The following is a 22,453-nucleotide window of genomic DNA, read 5'->3' as shown; positions in this document are numbered from 1 at the left end:
GGACCGTCCCATTGTGCGGCTGGCGGCCGGAGCGTTTGGAAAAAGGAACGCAACACAACCAGCGCGGGCCCCGGGGGGCGCAAATTAAAGGGGACATGCTCTCCAGTATAAAGGCCAGCCTTTTTTCAGAAAACACTCTTGTGCAACGCATTTCTGGAGACACAACAAGGAGGATAGCTAACTGGTTTCAAGCAGCAAGAGCTCAGGTATTTTTGGACTCAGGCCAGAGTGCTGCAAGTGGCCTTTTGGAAATTTGAGTGTTTGCCAGGATTTGATGGGGGTTGCATGGGGTGCCAACGCGGAGCTGCAGCTCCATGTCCGTAGGGCTCGCAGACGCATTGTGAGAGGGGCAGCCCTGGCTAGAGGCAGAGGGGGCTACAGGCGTCGGCCACGTAGGCCTTACCCAGTCAGGCTATACCGCCAGCAGCGCTCCTACCTAAACATGAGTGCCGCGCGATGTGTTAAAAGGCTCCGATTCCGAAAGGAGGTGATTGCAGAGATCTGCCACCTGCTTCGCCGAGATCTGCGGCCAAAGCTCAGGTGCAGGACGTCTCTGTCGGTGGAAGTGAAGGTGACGGTGGCATTGAACTTCTATGCCACCGGCTCCTTCCAATACGCTGCTGGGGACATAGCAAACATCTCCCAGTACGGCGCGCATCGCTGCATCCGCCAGGTGACCGAAGCACTGTTCAGAAGGAGAAGCCAATTCATCTCCTTCCCCATGGCCCTGGAGAGCCAGCATCAGCGCGCATTGTGATTTTCCAGACTCGGGGAATTCCCCTTGGTGCAGGGCGCCATTGACTGTACGCATGTGGCTTTGCGGGCCCCTCTGGAGCATGGCAAGCAGTATCGCAACAGGAAGGGCTACCATTCTCTGAATGTGCAGCTGGTGTGTGACCACAAGCAGCACATCATGGCAGTCAATGCCAGCTTCCCAGGCAGCAGCCACGATGCCTTTATCCTGCGGCAGAGTACTGTGCATGACATGTTCCAGGCACAGCCTCCCCCAAGAGGATGGCTGCTCGGGGACAAAGGCTATCCTTTGTGCACCTGGCTCATGACCCCGCTCCGCGCGCCCAGGACCGCTGCTGAAGAGGCCTACAACGAGAGCCATCAAACCACCCGCAACATCATCGAGCAAACTATTGGGGTCCTCAAGCAGCGGTTCCGCTGCCTTGATCGCTCCGGAGGAGCTCTCCAGTATTCGCCGGACCGGGTCTCCCAATTTGTGGTGGTTTGCTGCATGCTACACAACCTGGCTATCCGCAGGACTCAGGCACTGCCACCTGACGTTGGACCAGCACCTCAGGAGGAGGAGCAGGAGGAGCATGAGGAGGAGGAGGAGGAGGAGCAGGAGTACGTTCCCAGGAGGGAGCGACCAGGGCCAAGGGCCGCACGACGCCACCTTATTACACGGTACTTCTAAGCCCCCTGTCAGGGAATGGCCAGGGACCATGAGGGAAGATGAATGCAGCCGCTCCGCAAGCCCTCAGCCGGTGAAGCCAACAAACACTAAGAAGAACAACCATGGAGACTGCATGAATAAAGATAATTTTTTATTACACAAAAATGAAAAGCCCTTCCCACATGAATCCCCAAAAACAATAAACGGGCCCCACAAAAAGCCCAACAAATGACTCACTCCCACAAACTGGGGAGGAGTCACTCCACCTTTCTTCAAACCGGGCCTCAACGTCGGCCTAACGCAAAAAATAAGCCCTCCAACAACACAACCATGGGCAAAATAAAGATGGCCACCGCCATATAAAAGGAAAGCTGGCCACACCCTCTACTGAGTGGCCCGCGAGGGCGAGACCTTGCCCAGCCTTTTGCCTCCCCTGCCCGGCCTGCTGCTCCTTCGCAAGCTCTGCCCAGTGGCTGCTGCGAGGCTGGGGGAAGGCGCCTGAGGCTCAGATGCCCTTCCGCCAGATGCCGCTGGGGGGCGGCCTACACGGCGTTTGGGCCTCGAGGGGCCGTCTGCTGAGTGGCGCACCTGAGCCTGGCCACCATCAGCTGCAGCCGCTTGCCCTTGACGCCCCAGTGGGGGAATGGCGGCGACGGATGGCGCAATGTGGGCCAGCTGGCGTCTGGGATGCGCTGGCTGGTGCTGTGGCGCGGTGGCACTCGGCCGGGCCCGCACTGCAGGATCCGCAACAATCAGCCGAGGGGCGGCTTGCTGGGATGGTCCAGCGCGGCGGCTGCCCTGGCGATGCCTGCCTGAGACAGCGCGTGTGGCAGCAGTGAGTGCCCCTGTTGTCCTGGTGTGCGCGCGCATCACATCCGCCAGGGTCTTGACGGCATCAGTCAGCATGCGGCCACTCGCGGCAGTTGCTGCCCCGAACTCGCGCACACTGGTCGCCAGCGACTCGATGGCCTCAGGCATGCGCCCCACCACGCTCATGAGCTCCGTGTGGCGCCGGTCCGAATCCTCGGCCATCTTATCCAGCTTCCGCACCTCCTCCGAGGTGAAGGTGTCCGGACTGGAGTCGCGACTCTCCCGCTGGGGAGGAGGGGGCCGAACTAGGGGACCCTTGCCACGTTGGTGGCGGCGAGTGTGCCGATCAGCAGCACTCCCCTCTGATCCTTCCCCCCTTTGGGGGGAAGGCCGCGGGCCACGCGCACGGCTCCTGGGTGGCTGGACGCCACTGGTCCCAGAAGCTGCATTGCCCTGCGACAGTTCCTCCAGGCACTCGTCCAGTGAGGAGGTGTCAAGCATTTCCTCCTCTCCTGCGGGACGTGACTGTTCCCCCGATGGTCCGGCTTGCTCCTCCTCCTCCTCCTGCTCGGAGGTGCTGTCACTGGCAGCTTCAGGGTCCTGGTCGTCACCAGCTGAAAGCAGGAATGCACAAGAGTAGCTTCAGAGTGAGGAGACGGCGTCAGCGAGGGAGTTAGGACTGGTGGCATTCAGCGCATTGGTGGGACAGTGGCAAAGGAGGTAGCTCGGATGGGCCAGTGCGACGCGAGAGGGCCAAAAGGCGAGGTCCTTACCATTGCCGGGCAGTGGAGGGTCGGATACTCCGCACGCTGTGGGGACGATCACACGGGCTCCCATGAGCACACACACGCGCTCCTCCAGCCGAGTGAGCTTCTGCAGCTTGGCGCGGCCACCCCTGGCACGGGCCTGGTGATTAAAGGCTACTTTAGCCTGCAAGAGAAAGGACGGGCTGTAAGTGCGCAGTGTAGCCCTGATGTAGTGTGCACTGCCTCCCATGGTGGAATAGCTTGGCCAGAGTGAAGCCCTGATGTAGTGTGCACTGCCTCCCATGGTGGAATAGCTTGGACAGAGTGAAGCCCTGATGTAGTGTGCACAGCCTCCCATGGTGGAATAGCTTGGCCAGAGTGTAGAGTGCCGAATGGCCAATTGATGCTCATGACTGTCCCAATGCTGCTGGCTGAGGGCTGGCCAATAGGACTTTCAGCTCCCTTTGCCCATCATGTCAGGTGTACATGCAAGAATGAGGAGGAGACCGGAAAGGGTACTCACCCTGACAATCCTGGTCAGGTCGTTGTATTTTTTACGACATTGTTTGTGGGTCCTGGGGGCATCACCGGTGAACGTCACCCTCTGGGCGATCTGCTTCCAGGCTTTGGTGTAGTCGTGGTGGGTTGGATTCCTTCCACTCTCTGGGAACAAGATCTTGCGCCTCACCTCCAGAGCTGTGACCATTATGTCCAGATCACCCTCTGAGAAGCGCAGGGCACGCTGACGGGCCTTCTCTGGCGTTGCCATGACTCCCTGGGGCTGAGCAGCAGTGTTGAGGCCTCTTTGCAAGGCTGCAGTGTGCAGGGCGTGGCAGCAGACCAATTCATCCCTTCCCCCTTTAAGAGCTGGTCGGCGCCACGGGGTCTGCTGTCAGTCCAAAAATGACCGCACCCGCGCTGCGCCCCGCCTGGGCGCTATCCCTCTGGACCGCCGGCTTAGCGCCTAAAGATAGTAGTGGAACGCCTCTTTTAGCGCTCCACCAACCTCTTAGGGCGAAGCCACTGAATTCCCGGCAACGGGGCGCTACTTTGGGGCGGGTGCTAACTTCGGGCGGGCGCTAAGGTTAGCGCCCCAAAACTGCCTATACTGAAAATCTAGCCCCTGAGTCTTAAAATCCTACAGTCTATAAACACAAAACACATTCATGTGAAATTCCTTTACCTACTGTTTTAACTGGGACATTGGCCTATTTAAAGTAAGTAGCAAACAGGGGAATTGCCTCCAAATGTGTGAAGTGCCAGCACACTAGTATTTGCACAGCATAATGCCAAGGCCACGATATCAGGAGTTGGATCCCAGTGGGATTTTTTAACTCATATATATTGCTGCATTGGGAGATCCTTACATCTGTTACATAGGGACACGGGAATTGCTAAACGATAAAAGACCCAGGTCCATCTAGCTTGCCTTCTATCATCCTGGTAGTCGCACGATACAACCATAATGGAGTTGTTGACTAATCACAGCAATCAATCGCTACGGCTGTAAAGTGCTTTGGGACGTCCTGAGGGCGTGAAAGGCACTATATAAAATGCAAGCCTTCCTTTCTTTTATCAATGCGTCGACAACAGACCCAGACACGAGGCGAGGAAAACCCCCAGTGGGGGAGAGCGTTGGGAACCAGAGGTCCAAAGTCACCTGTTCCTCCCGAGCTCGCTACACTCACCACACATCCTGTCTCCAATTACTCGTAGGCTGTCCCAAAATGTTATTTTCCGAAAGAAATCTATTTAACTTGCATCTGAATGAATCAATACTAACTGCTTCCACCATCTCCCCAGGGAGCCTGTTCCATAGATTGACCACTCACTCACTGAAATATTGTTTCCACCGATTCGTTTTGAATTTTAATCTCTTCAAGCGCAGGCCGTGTCGTCATGGTCTACATTATCTGGTCTCTTTAGAATCCTAAAAGCAGCAATCATATCACCCCTCAACCTTCTCTTTTCCAATGAGGTCATGCCCACAATATGCTCTTAATTCTCTTAGAATCAAAGAATGATACAGCACAGAAGGAGGCCATTCGGCCCATCGTGCCTGTGAAAGAGCTCTCCAATTAGTCCCACTCCCCCCTGCTCTTTCCTGCAATTTTTTCCTTTTCAAGTGTTTATCCAATTCCCTTTTGAAAGTTACTATTGAATCTGCTTCCACCGCCCTTTCAGGCAGCGCGTTCCAGATCACAACAACTCGCTGCGTAAAACATTTTCCCTCATTTTCCCCTCTGGTTCTTTCCCCAATTACATGAAATCTCTGGTTACCGCCCCTTCAGTCACTAGAAACAGAGTAAACAAGGAGAAACTGTTCAAAATCGTAAAAGGTTTTGATAGTTTCTCCTTATTTATTCTATCAAAACCTTGTGTGATTTTGAACACCTGTATCAAATCTCCCCTTAACCTTCTCTGCTCTAAGGAGGACGATCCCGGTTTCTCCAGTCTCTCCATGTAACTGAAGTCTTTCTGTATCTTGTACCTTCTGTTGACAGCTGAGTTCCTCTTCCTGTGTTGGGGCAGTTATCTCTGCTACGCCGTGCGAACAGTACCATCGACATACCATGAGCCGCGCTTCATGGGCCTCGCCATCCACAATGAAATCCTCATGTCTGCCGCCTTCTACAGCATCAGGTACAGTAATGTAGAACTCTACAGTAACTCCTAACTTCGTCTGGTCGCCTATTCCATTTCTATCGAGCGCCAGCTGTGGCTCTGTGAGTAGCACTTGGGCCTCTGACTCCAGCGGTCATGAGTTCATCGTCCCACTCCGGAGACTTGAACTCTATGGGCAGGAATTTAATTCAGAAGTCGGGTAGGAGGCGGGACTACAACTTTCGGGGTTGTAGTCCCGCCTCCATCGAGATGCGGCCAATCCACGCGATTTTCACTTGATTGACCTTGTTGAGCCTGCCCAGCGGGCTCAGCAGGCCCATTAAGGGCCACCCGGCAACAGGTGACGTCACAGACTGAAATTTCATCTGTCAAGAGGTTTTGACAGATGAAATATCAGTGTTTCACAGCTGTTTGAAGCTGTCAAACACTGACAGTCTTACTTCTAACCTGAGCCCTTCTACACAGACTCAGTTAGAAATCTCTCCTGCACAGTAAGCTGCAGGCTGTCACTTTTGACAGTTCGCAGCCATTCTGCTTTCTGTGCTGGTGAGATGAGGGACTCCCGGGACCTAAAGGAAGGAAGGCTGAAAAGGTAAGAAAAGGTCATTTAAACTTCTTTAATCACTTTAGACACACCAAACTTACCTTTGCACTCATGCACACATCACTCACCTGAACACCGACATCTCGACCCCTCCAAGATCTTCAACCCGACGGCCCGCCTCCTCTAACTTGGCGTGGTTTGGAGCAGTCGGGAATCCCACACTTCAACATCAAAAATAGGGATTAGACTAAAAACTGCCTGTTAACTACTATTTAACAGGCAGTTAATTGGCACTAATCCCTTCCCGCCTCGGGTAGGCGGGTCCCAGTGCGGACCGGGTACCCGCCTCCTTTGAAACTGGCATGGAGGCGGGTTTGGGTGCGGGAAGGGGTCGGGACCCCCGATTTCGGGATTTTAACCCCCCTCCCCGCCACGCCTCCAATCCCGACTCCACGGCCCAATGAAAATCCTGCCCATCATCTGGACATCCGATTGGATGTTTCTTGACTGTCAGTCAAACGTTCTTGTTTTCCCAGCTCCAATACTTTCACAACTAATAAACGAAAGCGGTACAATGAAAATGAAAAAAAAGTTTTTCTTTTTTTAAATGCCCCAATATTTTTTTCCAGGGTTGCCCAGAAATCTTTAATTCCTGCAGTCTCCAGCACAATGCTGGAGGTTTGGCAACCCCTAGGTAGCATTAAGCCATAAAAAGAAAGACTTGCATTGTTATAGCGCCTTTCACCACCTCAGGATGTCTCAAAGCGCTTTACAGCCAATGAAGTACTTTTTTGAAGTGTAGTCACTGTTGTAATGTAGGAAACGCGGCAGCCAATTTGCGCACAGCAAGCTCCCACAAACAGCAGTGTGATAATGACCAGATCATCTGTTTTTTGTTATGTTGATTGAGGGATAAATATTGGCCCCAGGACACTGGGAATAACTCCCCTGCACTTCTTCGAAATAGTGCCATGAGATCTTTTACATCCAACCGAGAGGGCAGACGGGGCCTCGGTTTAACGCCTCATCTGAAAGACAGCACCTCCGACAGTGCGGCACTCCCTCAGCACTGCACAGGGCGTGTCAACCTAGATTTTTATGCTCAAGTCTCTGGAGTGGGACTTGAACCCACAACCTTCTGACAGGTGTTGGGTTCAATCCCCAGTCTCTACAGAGGTGGCTGATCTCAGCCAGCCAAGCAGTTGGGCTGCTGCAATTGGCCTCAGCGATCGGAGTTTACAAGAGGGCAAAGAAACAGCCAGGTTCTGCTCCTGGTCGCTAGCAGAGGTAGGCCTCGGCTGTGATTCCACCCACTGTCAAATAGCTAACCATCTAGGCTCACACATGAAGAATGGGGACTTGAGTCCCGGGTGGCTGCTGGCGCGAGAGTTTTCCCAGCGAGAGTTCATGTCTTCAGGAAAGGAGGGGAGAGCATTGTAAAAAGGGTTGACGTGCTTTCAGCTGCCCTAAGCTCTGGAATTCCCTCCCTAAACCTCTCCAACTCTCTACCTCTCCCTCCTCCTTTAAGATGCTCCTTAAAACCTACCCCTTTGACCAAGCTTTTGGTCACCTGTCCTCCTTATCTTGCTCAGTGTCAAATTTTGCCTGATAACACTCCTGTGAAGCGCCTTGGGAGGATTTATTACGTTAAAAGCGCTATATAAATGTAAGTTGTAATCTTTTTTCATTTTGTTTCCTTTATGCAGACATGCTACTTCAGTTCTTAAAGGGTTAAAATAGATGTTCCTTCTGCTCTTATTTGCCCTCTGGCCTATGAAGATTTTTTTTTAAACTACAAGAGAGAAAGATATCCGAGTGATTTACAGCAAAGCCCTCGGGCCTGGCATCAGAGTGTCTGTTACAGTCGCGTCTGTTAAAACCCAGTTTCTTTTAAAAATCAAAAAGTTGCTGATGTGTTGATGTTGAAGCCTGATTTAAGTATCCACTGGTTTTCTCTGTAACCCACCTGGACCTGTGATACCCTCGCCCCCTTCAGTTCACGTGCAGTCTCCCATCTTGCTTAACAGCCTCCTCTGCAGCCTCAAATCAACAGGTCATTGAACACTAATACAATTGCAAAACACTGCGGATGCTGGAAATCCGAAATAACAACAGAAAACGCTGGAAGCACTCAGCAGGCCAGGCAGCATCTGTGAAGAGAGAAACAGAGTTAACGTTTCAGGTCGAAGACCTTTCGTCAGAACTGGAAAAAAGCAGGAAATGGAAAGCAAGTTTAGGGGCTGGGAAAAGGGGGAGGGGATGAAAGACCAAAAGGGAAGGTCAGAAAGCAGGAGAGATTAAGAGATATTCAAGGTGAGAGGCGGTGGTCGTCGTCGTACGTGTCTTCACACTGTTCCCTTTGGGGAACTGTATGAAGTGGTGGAAGGATTTCTGGCCACGATTAACGCTCCTTCCGTGACCGTAACCATCTTCATACCAGCCATTAGGGTGGTTAGTCCTATGGCGGGAGGGTTTTACGGGCTCCCACAACACATACAAGGGGAGGGGCCACCCACACCCACGGACGCAAGTATCCCGCTGGATGTCAACCCAGAATGTGGAGCCGGAGCTCCGACTCCACTTGCCGGGACTGTCTGGAGCGGGGTTCGAAACCCTACGCCTTCTGGCCCAGCGGCGGGGATGCTACCGCTACACCAAAGGCCCACTCCAGAGGCGGTGGTAATGGGACAGGTTAAGGAACAAAGGATGGCTCTAAAATAACAACAGAAAATGCTGGAAAAACTCAGCAGGCCAGGCAACATCCGTGGAGAGAGAAATAGAGTCGACGTTTCGGGTGAAAACCCTTTGTCAAGACTCGACAAAGTCTTGACGAAGGGTCACAGACCTGAAATGTTGACTCTATTTCTCTCTCCATGGATGTTGCCTGGCCTGCTGAGTTTTTCCAGCATTTTCTGTTGTTATTTCGGACTTCCAGCATCCGCAGTATTTTGCTATCGTAAAGGATGGCTCTAGATGAGGTGTGAATTGCACTGGCAGAATGAAGGACAGCTGTCATGTGGGAGGGAAGAAAAAAAGGCCAAACAAAACGTGTGGATAAGAAAAAGAAAATACAGGGGCCGAGGTTATGATCTGAAATTGTTAAACTCTATGTTGAGTCCAGAGGGCTGTCGAGTGCCTAATCGAAGGTCATTGAACACTTGGCACTCAGGTGGCCTGGGTGTCCAGCGGCAGTTCAGTTGGGATCATCGATTATACGGTCACTCCCTCTCCCAAGACCAAAACTGTTTCTGTACCAAGATTGTCCCAGGGCAGAAACAACTCCAAACACCTTTTCTCTGTTAACAACTGCCTCCTCTCCCTTCCCCACCTCACCCTTCAGCCTCAAAAGGGTGACAGGAACTCATACTTCCCAATAAAGGTGAACCGCATTGCAGCCGCTGTTATCTTTGACTGCTTCCACTCCCCTCAAACTCCCAGCTCCCCCGTCCGCCCCCATCTAACTCTACCCTTCCCATTCTCTGCAGCTCCTCACCCTCCCCTCCCCTCAGCATTAGGCAAACTTGTCTTATTTATGAAGCCCACCACCTACCCTTTCGATCCACCTCCCATCCTCGCTCCTGGCCGTCCAACTTCACTTCCTCACCCTCATGCTGGTCTCTTTCATCCAGCCCTGTCCCACCTCCTTCGGAGCCCCTGTAATCACTCCCCTCATTAAGAAACCCACCCTAACCCTCTCCAATCTCTGCAACCACCGCCCTGGCACACGACTTCCCTTCCTATCAAGTCCTAGAATGGGATGTTCCCCATCTCTCTCTTGACTCCTTACTCATATTCCTCCGATCTGGCTTCTCTCCCACCCACCGTACCAAGATCACACTGTTTTCCCACTTCTCCTCATCCTCCCTGCTGCCTTCAAGGCAGTGACCACGCCTCCAAAGTCTCTCTTCGGAGCACTGCTGTATCTGGTTCCACTCTCACACCTGACTCAACAAAGGCTTCTGTTCACAGTCACCTCCCATGTACCTCAGGGACCCATCTTTGACACTCCCCTTCACTATCTATATGCCATCCCTTAGCAACATCATCTGGAAGCAAGGCCTCAGCTTTCAAATGTACGTCAATGACACCCAGTTCTATCTCACCTCTTCCTCCATTGACTTAAAGGTTGTGGCCATGCTCTGAAATTGCTAGTCCGAAATCAAAACCTGGATTGAATAGAACGGTTACAGCACAGAAGGAGGCCATTCGGCCCGTCGAGCCCGTGCCGGCTCTCTGCAAGAGCACTTCAGCTAGTCCCGCTCCCTGCCCTTTCCCCCTAGCCCTACAAATGTTTTTCCTTCCGGTACTTATCCAATTCCCTTTTGAAAGCCACGATTGAGTCTGCCTCCACCACCCTCTCAGGCAGTGCATTCCAGATCCTAACCACTCGCTGCGTAAAAAAGTTTTCCCTGATGTCGCCTTTGGTTCTTCTGCCAATCACCTTAAATCTGTGTCCTCTGGTTTTCCACCCTTCCGCCAATGGGAACAGTTTCTCTCTATCTACTCTGTCCAGACCCCCTCATGATTTTGAAAATCATTGATTTTGGATGAGCCAAAACTTCCTCCAGCTGAATGTCACCAAAACTGAGCCTATCCTCTCTGGCCTCCACCAGCATCCCTCTACCTCTGCCCTCAACTGCACCAACCTCGCTGACTCCATCTCAGGACTAAGACCATGATTTCGCATCTTGCTCAGTTCATGGGCTCACCTTCTTCTCCAATGTCTGCTCCATTATCAAAACCGGTTCCTTACCCCTCCACAACATTTCCTACCTTCACCCTTATCCTCCAACATCTCTCTTTGGAGAACCGTTGTTACGATCTGGAAAGCACTGCTTGATAGGGCGGTGGAAGGAAATTCAATAGTACCTTTCAGAAGGAGATTGGATATATATATCGGGAAAGAGCGGATTAGTGGGACTAATTGGATAGCTCTTACAAAGAGCCGGCACAGGCACAATGGGCTGAATGGCCTCCTTCTGCGCTGTAAGACTCTATGATCCCTCCCTTTCTACTGCAGAAACCCCAATCCATGCCTTCACAGCTTGACTTCCCCAGTGTCACCATCCAAATGGTACAGCCCACATCTTCACCCACATGCAGTCCCCATCTCATTCCCTCCTAACCCCATTGCCTCCCCAATTCCCATCCTTGTTTTCAAATCTCCCCATGGTCTTGCCCCATCCCTCCCACCTGATGTCCTCACGCACACCAACTGTTCCTCTCTGTGCAGGTAATATGCGAGTCGTACATGTGTGTGTGAGCATATTCAATTGGGTTTTTTAAAAATATTGGCCTAGAAATTCACTGGCCTTAGCGCCGCTTTTGAGGCGCTAGAGGGCCTAGCGGCGAAGTTATGGCCAGTTTTGAAATTGACAGGGGCCCTAAATCGGCGTTAGGCCGGTAGCGCTGCGCCGGCACCGATGACGTCATCGGTGTGCGCAGCGTCCCGGTTGCCATGGTAACCCGCCCGAACTCGGAAATTGAGTTGCGGCCGCCTCGCCCGTGGCAGCCGCAAGCAACGTTCTGGCAGAGGTGCCTTACAGAACATTGCGCCGGCGCATTAAAGGCCCCGCGGCGGCCGGCCGCTTTCCCCGCCGCCCGTCTGGCCGCAGCTCCCTCCCCGGACTTCCCCCCCCCCCCCCCCCCCCCCGGAACAGAAGCAAGCCCGGCACTTGTCCGAGGTGCCGGGCTCATTTTTAAAAAGATTATCGCGGGCCGCGGCCGGGTGCAGGCAGCTCCTCCTTAAGGGAAGGAGGAGGCCTGCACTTCCCGAACCTGCCGCATCGCAGCGGGCGCCGCAGCGCCGGAATAGCGCCGAAATTCAGCGCATAGCGCCAGTTTTCAGGCGCTAACAGCTTTCAGCAGCGCCGGCAGCCGTTTGGGCGCAGAAGTAGTGAATTTTTGGCCCGCCCAGCGCGACTTAGCTCCGGCACTAACTTCCGGCGCTAAAGCCGTCGCTGCGCCAAAACCCAATTTCTAGGCCATAAAGTTGAGCTATTAAAATCCTCTGGTGGTGTTCATTCTTCCAAATTATCGGAGCGTTGCTTTCATTAACCTCAAATAATTTTAAGATAAGGTCCATTTCTTCCCCTAGGTTCACCATGGCGACGACGCTTCACCCTGATTGGATGCTACTGCTCTTCTTCGCTCACTCTCACCTTACGGTCACGGTGGCGCTAATTCTGCTTTTCATCCCCAAGGTATTAATGCCTTTCTTTTCAGAAACAAAGCGATTGCGGTGGAGGTAAATTTCCAGTTTCACCACACTGGGCGGTAATGTGGGGGAGCGGAACAGATCGCCCACCTGATTGTCGTTCCGTCTATTTCAATGGGATGAAAATCGAGACGGGTTCTGTAACTGGAAGGTGGTCTGCTCCACCAGATTACCGCCGGGTTCTGTAACTGGAAGGTGCTCTGCTCCACCAGATTACCGCCGGGTTCTGTAACTGGAAGGTGCTCTGCTCCACCAGATTACCGCCGGGTTCTGTAACTGGAAGGTGCTCTGCTCCACCAGATTACCGCCCAGGCCCTGAAGGTGAAAATTTACTCCAATCTCATGCGTTTATCACTGAATTCCATCGAGCTGCACCAAGAAGCAGGACAGGCTCTCCGGTAAATGGGATCATTTACATGGCTGAAGCTGTGGTCGTACTTTCCAAGGTGTCAGCCGTGGCTCAGTGGGTAGCACTTGTGCCTTTGGGTCAGACGGTTTGTGGATTCAAGTTCCACTCCAGAGACTTGAGCACAAAAATCCAGGCTGACACTCCCTGTGCAGTGCCGAGGGAGCGCCGCACTGTCGGAGGTGCCATCTTTCGGATGAAAGGTGAAACCGAGGCACAGCTAGCTAGCATTCTCAGATCATCTATCTAAAAAGACTCTACAGTCCTGGTCTATCACAGCATCTACCTGTTTCTTAAATAACTGTGGGGTTTTTGCCTCCCCATCTCTACTCAGAAGGCCCATTCCATGCATTGAAATCTTTAAGTCTTAATCTACAGTCTTGGTTGAATTGGAACCAAGTTCTGAATTTACCTCTGCTACCATTTACTATCTTGTGAACCTCTTTAAAATTCCTCCGTACTCACGGGGCTCAAAGTCCAGACACAGGCTTGAAAAGTGAAAGCTCACTGGGTGTAATTTTAACTTATTCAAATCCAACGGAGAAGTAAATTGGACCAGGTGTAAATCAGATATCCGATTCGCTGCCACCCAGTGATAAAAGATAAAATTACCTCCACTGTTCCTTCGCACCACAGATCTGCCCCGCTGTTTTTATAATACCAGAACTGAGAGGTTATAACTATCAGGAAAGGTAGAACAAGCTAGAACAGAGAAGGCTGAGAGAAGAACTAATTGAGATCTTTAAAATTACGAAGGGGTTCGATAGGGTTGACATAGAGATGTTTCCACTTGTGGGAGACCAAAACTAGGGGCCATAAATATAAGATAGTCACGAATAAATCCAATGAGGAATTCAGGAGAAACTTCTTTCCCCAGAGAGTGGTGAGAATGTGGAACTCGCTCCCACAGGGAGTTGAGGCGAACAGTATCGATGCATTTAAGGTGAGGTGAAGCAGGGCGGGAGGAGACTCGTGTGGAGCACAAACACCGGCACGGACCAGTTGGGCCGAATGGCCTGTTTCTGTGCCGTACATTCAATGATATAATCTTTACAATTAGTAAATAGTTTCGGGTCGATCCTTCAGAATATTTTTTTTAATAACTGCAATGTGTAAACATAAACAATGATTGTGGTAAATACAGTAATAAGGTCAATTTAGCAGTAAGAGATTTTATGTGAAGCAGTTGTTGAGAATGTTGTTACCCAGTGAGATTCATTTTCATTTCCGTTTTCAGTTCCTCCATGTGGGAGCGCCTCTGAGGGGGGACGTAGTGGCCGAGGTATACGAGGACGAGCTGGACATGCGTTGCTCCGGTTCCTATCTCAATAGCAGTATCACGTCTGCCTGGAGTGATCACAGCCTGGACCCAGACGATATCAGGGTGAGCAAAGAGAAAGGGATTGAAACTAGGTTGCTCTACCATATAAAATAAGTAGGTCACCTTTGGGAGGGGGGGGTGGGGGGAGAAAAATCCCTACTTGCCAGTGACGCCCACATCCCGGGAATGAGTTCTAAAGAGAGACTGAAAAAGGAATTGAACTTGGGACTGTCCAGGTGTTTATTCCAGGAGTCATATGAATTGCTGTGTTTCATTAACCACTCTTGGAAAAAGATTGGTTGCTTTCCTAACTTTCAAAAAAAATATTGAATGCAACCCAAAGTGTTGTCGTTGCAACACTATTATTAGCTTACCTGTCTCACCTCCTGACTCCCCAAAGCCTTTCCACCATCTACAAGGCACAAGTCAGGAGTGTGATGGACTACTCTCCACTTGCCTGGATGAGTGCAGCTCCAACAACACGCAAGAAGCTTGACACCATCCAGGACAAAGCAGCCCGCTTGATTGGCACCCCATCCACCACCTTAAACATTCACTCCCTCCACCACCGGCGCACCGTGGCTGCAGTGTGTACCATCTACAAAATGCACTGCAGCAACTCACCAAGGCTTCTTCGACAGCACCTCCCAAACCCACGACCTCTACCACCTAGAAGGACAAGGGCAGCAGGCTCACGGGAACACCACCACCTCCAAGTTCCCCTCCAAGTCACACACCGTCCTGACTTGGAAATATATCACCGATCCTTCATAGTCACTGGGTCAAAATCCTGGAACTCCCTCCCTGACAACGCTGTGGGAGTACCTTCACCACACGGACTGCAGCAGTTCAAGAAGGTGGCTCACCTCCACCTTCTCAAGGGCAATTAGGGATGGGCAATAAATGCTGGCCTTGCCAGCGATGCCCAGATCACAGGAACAAATAATTTAAAAAATCCTCCCTAACATGCTGGTTAGTTACCAAATCTGATGATCATGTTGATTCTCTCACTGACCTGCTTCGGGCCCAGACACCATACTTTGAAAATGTTTGAACTATAGCACAAAGAGTGCAGCTTCAGAGGAAACTAGATAGTCAGGAACATAACTATGGTAGGAAGTCACATCATTGTGGCAAATCTATCTACATATAGAATTATATATATAGAATTTACAGCACAGAAACAGGCCATTCGGCCCAACAGGTCCATGCTGGTGTTTATGCTCCACACGAGCCTCCTCCCACCCTACTTTATCTCACCCTATCTGCATAGCCTTCTATTTCTTTCTCCCTCATGGACTTGTCTAGTTTCCCTATGGTCGATGGGTCATTTGGAGCTGCTTCATCATCTTTAGTGGGTAGAGGAGGAATTTCCCCGAATATTTTCCTTAATTGGCCTCTTCCCGAAGACTGTGTGACTGCCGGGAAGTTGGGGGGGAGGGGGTGATGGGAGTTACACCATGCCAGGATGAGATAGGTTCGATGGACCAGTTGGTCCTTTCTTGTCCATTTTGGTATGTTTGCAACATGTTTAGAAGTATATGGTGCCAGAACAGCCGATGGCAACGACAGATGGATGAACAAAATGCTCAAGAGCAGAATTCCAGAGGATTGTTGGCAACAAGATCAGCAATGGAGCAGCCATACTAACAAAACCATACTAGCAATCGTGGATCAGGTGTTGGCGGACAAATGAAACTGCAGTGTTGCCGACTCTGGTTAAATATATTCCTAGAGGTTTCATCGCAGAGTCGCACGCTCCCGCCATTGGTCGCCCGATGCGCCCATCCTCCCGGCGTCCCGCCTTTCCACGGCCAATGGGAAAGGGAACAGGCTCTTCATTATCTAATTGGATGATTCCTGACCGTCAGTCACAACAGCCTTTTTCCCTTCTCCAATATTTTTCTAACTAATAAACAGAAGTGTTCAAAGAAAATTTTTAAAAAACACAAGTTTTATTTAACGCTCTTATGATTTTTCTCCCCGGTGTTGCTCGTAGCCGTGTCCAGGAGATTAATCTTCAATTCCTGGAGACTCCAGGGTCAATCCTGGGGGGTTGGCATCGCCAGTAGTGAGATATAAACATGGAGTGATTTTTGTTGCATCTCCAATGTGATCCCAAAAGAACACCAACCCCTTTAGCTGTAATCTAGTCCTGTCCCTCCCCCGCCCCCGTGAAAGATAAACCTCGGAGAACAACAACAACAACTTGTATTTATATAGCGCCTTTAACGCAGTAAAACGTCCCAAGGTGCTTCACGGGAGCGATTATCAAACAAAATTTGACACCGAGCCACACAAGGAGATATTCGGACAGGTGATCAAAAGCTCGGTCAAAGAGGGAGGTTTTAAGGAGGAGAGAGAGGCGGAGAGGTTTAGGGAGGGAATTCCAGAGCTCAGGGCCCAGGCAGCTGAAGGCACGGCCACCAATGGTCGAGCGATTAAAATCGAGGGTGCTCAAGAGGCCAGAATTAGAGGAGGGCAGAGATCTCGGGAGGTTGTGGGGCTGGAGGAAGTTACAGAGATAGGGAGGGGTGAGGCCATGGTGGGATTTGAAAACAAGGATGAGAACTTTAAAATCGAGGCGCTGCTTAACTAGGAGCCAATGTAGGTCAGCGAGCACAGGGGTGATGGGTGAAAGGTGAAAAGATGTCATCAGGTTGATCAGCTTTTCTTTCCAAGAAGCTTTTGGAAAAAAACTAATGCTTCGTTCTCTTATTTTTCTCTTTGGCAGGATGAACTGAAGAAACTTTATGCCCAACTGGAAGTACATAAAACAAAGAAGATGACAACCAACAACCCACACCTTCAGAAGAAGAGGAGCTCCAGAAGGGGCCTCGGTCGCTCCATCATAAAGCGCATATCTGAAATTCCTGAGTCAATCAGCAGACACGGCAGCAGGGATGAGCGGGGTGGATCTATTGGAGCAGGGAGCTACCTTGGCTCATACAGGAAAAAGCTTTGTGAGTCTTCCAGCTCTAGCATGAGAATGAAGGAAGACCCCACAAAACATCGGGGTTTCTCAATAAGAAAATCTCACAGTGCCTATGACCATATGAGGGACCATCGGGATGGCCACATCAGCAGAACAGATTCCTCCAGCAGAGATCCTTCCCTGCTGGACTCTCTGATGAGGAAGAAGTTGGCGAAGAAAGCCTCCCAGAGATCAAACGTTGACTCGTTAGATGCTGCCCCTTTAGTGTGCAAGTCCGCTAGTGCACATAACCTAACCGTGGATCAGAACCCATTGCACATCAAGGCTCCCACACTGCAAAAATCTCTTAGTGTTGTTAGCTGTGCGAGGGAAAAGGAATTGGTGCTCACAAAGAAGAGTAAAGAGAACACAAAACAGGTGGGAGACAGAGTTCAGAGGAAGCTGTCAGCCAAGCAAGCGCCAACGAACCTACAGCCCTCCACAGTTGCAGTACAGTCGGAAGAAGCAAATAAAATGTCCGAATCAGCCAGGCAGCAAACAGCCAGTGAACCCCCTCAAGAAACAGCGAGCCCACTGATACAAGACGGCCACAACAAGACTCTGGTTTGCCCCTGGGACTTTCAGAACCTGCAACCTCCACCTTCTGACACAAAGGCTGCCAAACATGTCACCTACACACCGAGCAAAGGCAGCGGCATTGACGGCTCAAACTCCTCGGGAAAGCTGCAGGAGGACCGCAAAAGATTCGCCGATTTGGTGAGGAAGCATCGAAGCTTGCCTCAAGGTAGTATCGACAACGTTCACGGTTGGGAAGTGAAGGAGACCTCAACGATCCAATGTGAAAATGAAGTGTCAGCGGACACGCACCCTGGAGCCAATACATCACCAAGAGTTGGCAAATCAGTAGAATCTTCAAGAGCAGACGCCATTCATCCAGGAGTGCATGAAGAAGCGTCTCCCAAAGCTAAGAAAACAGAATTACCTTCTGAAAAGATGGATCAAATAAAAACAGATGGTCCTAAAGGAGACAGCAAGCGGGAAAAATATATGTCATTCATAAAACAAGCATCAACTAATAGTGCAATCATTTGTCCGTGGAACGTTATGGTAGAAGAGACAGCAGCATTGGGCACCAGTGCAGGTCAGAAGAGGGGATCGGTCTGTGTTGGTGCACTAGAACCATCTGCGCATGGCTCCTTGAAAGCAAAGGATGCAAATGATACAAATGATTCATTGAAGCACTCTAAAGGACTTGGACTGTCTCTGAAGTTCCTGATGGCACCCGGAAAGACGAAGGATAGCAAGAAAGAGAAGTCAAGGAAAGAAAGTGAGAAAGTAGAGGGCGGTGCAGGCAAGGGAAAAGAAAAGAACTTAACGGAAGCAGTGGGTTCAATAGATATATCTACAGCTGCAGACATCTGTCCCTGGGAGACAGGAGAGACCAAGAGCAAAGATGAAAAATCACAGTCAACAAGTAAGTCTAAAGTCGCAGATATCTCTCCGTTGGATACAGGAGATACAGGGAGCAAGCGGCAAAAATATATGTCATTCTTAAAACAAGCATCAACAAATACTGCAATCATTTGTCCATGGGACAGCATTTTAGAAGATACATCAGGAAAGGATTTAAGTGCAGATCAGAAGAGGGGACGGTCTTTATCGGTTTGTACTGGTGTCCCAGGATCACATGTGCATGGCACCTTGGAGGCTAAAGATGCAAATGCATTGCAGCAATCTAAACAGATATCGCTGCCCAGTGATAAATCTAAAGCCGCAGATATCTGTCCCTGGGAGACAGGAGCATCAACAACTGGAGGAAGTCAAACAGGTACAAAAGCTAAAGGTCATTTAACTGTCGGTGAGGCGACAAACCAACCTGAAGATAGTCCAGATCAGAAGAGGGGACGGTCTTTATCGGTTTGTACTGGTGTCCCGGGATCACTTGTGCATGGCACCTTGGAGGCTAAAGATGTAAATGATTCACTGCCGCTATCTAAACGATTAACACTGTCCCTGAAACTTATGATGGCACCAGAAAAGATGAAGGATAGAGAGAACAAAGAAGGAAAATCACTGTCTATAGATAAATCAAAAGTCGCAGACATCTGTCCCTGGGAGACAGGAGATACCCAAAGCAAAGAAACATCACTGCCCTGTGGTAAATCTAAAGTTTCAGATATCTGTCCCTGGGAGACAGAAGATACTCAGAGCAAAGAAACATCACTGCCCTGTGATAAATCTAAAGTTGCAGATATCTGTCCCTGGGAGACAGGAGCATCAACAACTGGAGGAAGTCAAACAAGTGCAAAAACTAAAAGTCATTTAACTGTCGGTGAGGCGACAAACCAACCTGAAGATAGTCCAGATCAGAAGAGGGGACGGTCTTTATCGGTTTGTACTGGTGTCCCGGGATCACTTGTGCATGGCACCTTGGAGGCTAAAGATGTAAATGATTCATTGCCGCTATCTAAACGATTAAGACTGTCCCTGAAACTTACGATGGCACCAGAAAAGATGAAGGATAGAGAGAACAAAGAAGGAAAATCACTGCCCAGTGACAAATCTAAAGTCGCAGACATCTGTCCCTGGGAAGCAGGAGATACCAAGAGCAAAGACGAAAAATTACAGTCAACAAGTAAGTCTAAAGTCGCAGATATCTCTCCGTTGGATACAGGAGATACAGGGAGCAAGCGGCAAAAATATATGTCATTCTTAAAACAAGCATCAACAAATACTGCAATCATCTGTCCATGGGACGGCATTTTAGAAGGGACATCAGGAAAGGGATTAAGTGCAGATCAGAAGAAGGGAGGGTCTTTATCGGTTTGTACTGATGTCCCAGGATCACATGAACATGGCACCTTGGAGGCAAAAGATGCAAATGCATTGCAGCAATCTAAACAGATATCGCTGCCCAGTGATAAATCTAAAGTTGCAGATATCTGTCCCTGGGAGACAGGAGCATCAACAACGGGAGGAAGACAAACAGGTACAAAAGCTAAAAGTCATTTAACTGTCGGTGAGGCAACAAGCCAACCTGAAGATAGTCCAGATCAGAAGAGGGGACGGTCTTTATCGGTTTGTACTGGTGTCCCGGGATCACTTGTGCATGGCACCTTGGAGGCTAAAGATGTAAATGATTCACTGCCGCTATCTAAACGATTAACAGTGTCCCTAAAACTTACAATGGCACCAGAAAAGATGAAGGATAGAGAGAACAAAGAAGGAAAATCACTGCCCAGTGACAAATCTAAAGTCGCAGACATCTGTCCCTGGGAAGCAGGAGATACCAAGAGCAAAGACGAAAAATTACAGTCAACAAGTAAGTCTAAAGTCGCAGATATCTCTCCGTTGGATACAGGAGATACAGGGAGCAAGTGGCAAAAATATATGTCACTCTTAAAACAAGCATCAACAAATACTGCAATCATCTGTCCATGGGACGGCATTTTAGAAGGGACATCAGGAAAGGGATTAAGTGCAGATCAGAAGAAGGGAGGGTCTTTATCGGTTTGTACTGATGTCCCAGGATCACATGAACATGGCACCTTGGAGGCAAAAGATGCAAATGCATTGCAGCAATCTAAACAGATATCGCTGCCCAGTGATAAATCTAAAGTTGCAGATATCTGTCCCTGGGAGACAGGAGATACCGAGAGCAAAGAAACATCGCTGCCCATTGATAAATCTAAAGTTGCAGATATCTGTCCCTGGGAGACAGGAGCATCAACAACGGGAGGAAGTCAAACAGGTACAAAAGCTAAAAGTCATTTAACTGTCGGTGAGGCAACAAACCAACCTGAAGATAGTCCAGATCAGAAGAGGGGACGGTCTTTATCGGTTTGTACTGGTGTCCCGGGATCACTTGTGCATGGCACCTTGGAGGCTAAAGATGTAAATGATTCATTGCCGCTATCTAAACGATTAACACCGTCCCTGAAACTTATGATGGCACCAGAAAAGATGAGGGATAGAGAGAACAAAGAAGGAAAATCACTATCTATAGATAAATCTAAGGTCGCAGATATCTGTCCCTGGGAGACAGGAGATACTCAAAGCAAAGAAACATCACTGCCCAGTGATAAACCTAAAGTCGCAGATATCTGTCCCTGGGAGTCAGGAGCATCGGCAACTGGAGAAAGTCAAACGCGTACAAAAGCTGAAAGTCATTTAACTTCAATTTCTCCTCGGGACGCTGAGGCGAGAACAGCAAACCAACCTGAAAATAAAGAAGCTGGAAAACCAAAAGGCAAAGAAAATGTTAGTGAATCGGCTGTCAGCTGTCCTTTGGATTTGGTATGAGTTTGCTGAGGTGCCAAAGCTGAATATGTAGGGACCATGAAATGTTTCATTTTTATGTAACGCTTTCCTAAGACATGGGGAGGGAAAACAAAATTCATTGAATGCAGGATTCTGGTGTAAATACATAGCGTGCAACATAATAAACAGCTTCTTCCCAAAAGGAGTGGCTAATAATACATTTGTGTGCAACTAAATAATCAACTGATGCTTTCAATCCATTTCTACTCTCAACTAAGCAAGTTGGTCTCCTCACCTAAGAAAGGATATACTTGCCATAGAGGGGGTGCAGCAAAGGTTCACCAGACTGATTCCTGGGATGGCAGGACTGTCCTAGGCCTGTATTCACTAGAGTTTAGAAGAATGAGAGGGGATCTCATTGAAACGTATAAAAATCTGACAGGGCTAGACAGACTGGATGCAGGGAGGATGTTTCCCCTGGCTGAGGGCTCTAAAACGAGGGGTCACAGTCTCAGGATACAGGGTAGGACATTTAGGACTGAGATGAGGAGAAATTTCTTCACTCAGAGGGTGGTGAACCTGTGGAATTCTCTACCACAGAAGGCTGTGGAGGCCAAGTCACTGAATATATTTAAGGAGACATAGATTTACATAGAAAACATAGAAGATAGGAGCAGGAGTAGGCCATTCAGCCCCTCGATTTCTAGACACAAAAGGCATCAAGGGCTATGGGGAGAGAGCGGGAATATGGTATTGAGATAGAGGATCAGCCATGATTGCGTTGAATGGCGGAGCAGGCTCGAAGGGCCGAATGGCCTAATCCTGCTCCTATTTTGCTGTTTCTCTGTTCTATATTTCTACATGCAGGTGTATTCATATTGCATATCCCTAAAGGTAGTGGTGATGATAACCTTGAGGATTGTTTCATGGACTAGCACTTTGAAAAGGAATCTTAAGCGAAATTAGGCCTCATTGATTGTAAACCGACACAAAACACCACTGCCATTTCAATAAACAGACGGGGATTGTTCCTTTCTCCAGTTGTTTCTGATGCTGTGTTTGGCAAGTTTAATCGGTGTTTAAGGGGGGGAACTACAGATTCCGGGTTCATCTCGCTGCCATTCCCAATGTGATTCGATGGTGGAATTGTTCTCTTTATGCTGGTGGTTGCAGCTGTTCTCAGG

At 49.8% G+C, this 22,453-nt stretch overlaps 2 protein-coding genes across 2 annotated transcripts in view; one reads left to right on the top strand and one right to left on the bottom strand.

Moving 5' to 3' along the window:
- gpr179 (G protein-coupled receptor 179) overlaps positions 1 to 21,489 on the top strand; it is a 112,721-nt gene extending 91,232 nt beyond the window's left edge. Inside the window, exons 8-11 of the mRNA XM_085966188.1 lie at positions 5,466 to 5,604; positions 12,228 to 12,333; positions 13,991 to 14,137; positions 16,809 to 21,489. Coding sequence (XP_085822314.1) covers positions 5,466 to 5,604; positions 12,228 to 12,333; positions 13,991 to 14,137; positions 16,809 to 21,311 — 4,895 coding nt within the window. The 3' untranslated portion in view covers positions 21,312 to 21,489. The remainder of the gene's footprint in view (positions 1 to 5,465; positions 5,605 to 12,227; positions 12,334 to 13,990; positions 14,138 to 16,808) is intronic.
- The window catches only part of mrpl45 (mitochondrial ribosomal protein L45), a 48,833-nt gene that overhangs the window by 7,911 nt on the left and 18,469 nt on the right, over positions 1 to 22,453 (bottom strand). The window lies entirely within an intron of this gene.

This window comes from Somniosus microcephalus, chromosome 24, assembly GCF_052327205.1.
Source record: "Somniosus microcephalus isolate GS21.2 chromosome 24, FLI_Smic_1.0, whole genome shotgun sequence".
NCBI classification, from domain to species: Eukaryota; Metazoa; Chordata; class Chondrichthyes; order Squaliformes; family Somniosidae; genus Somniosus; species Somniosus microcephalus.
This window is presented reverse-complemented; position numbering and strand designations above follow the sequence as displayed.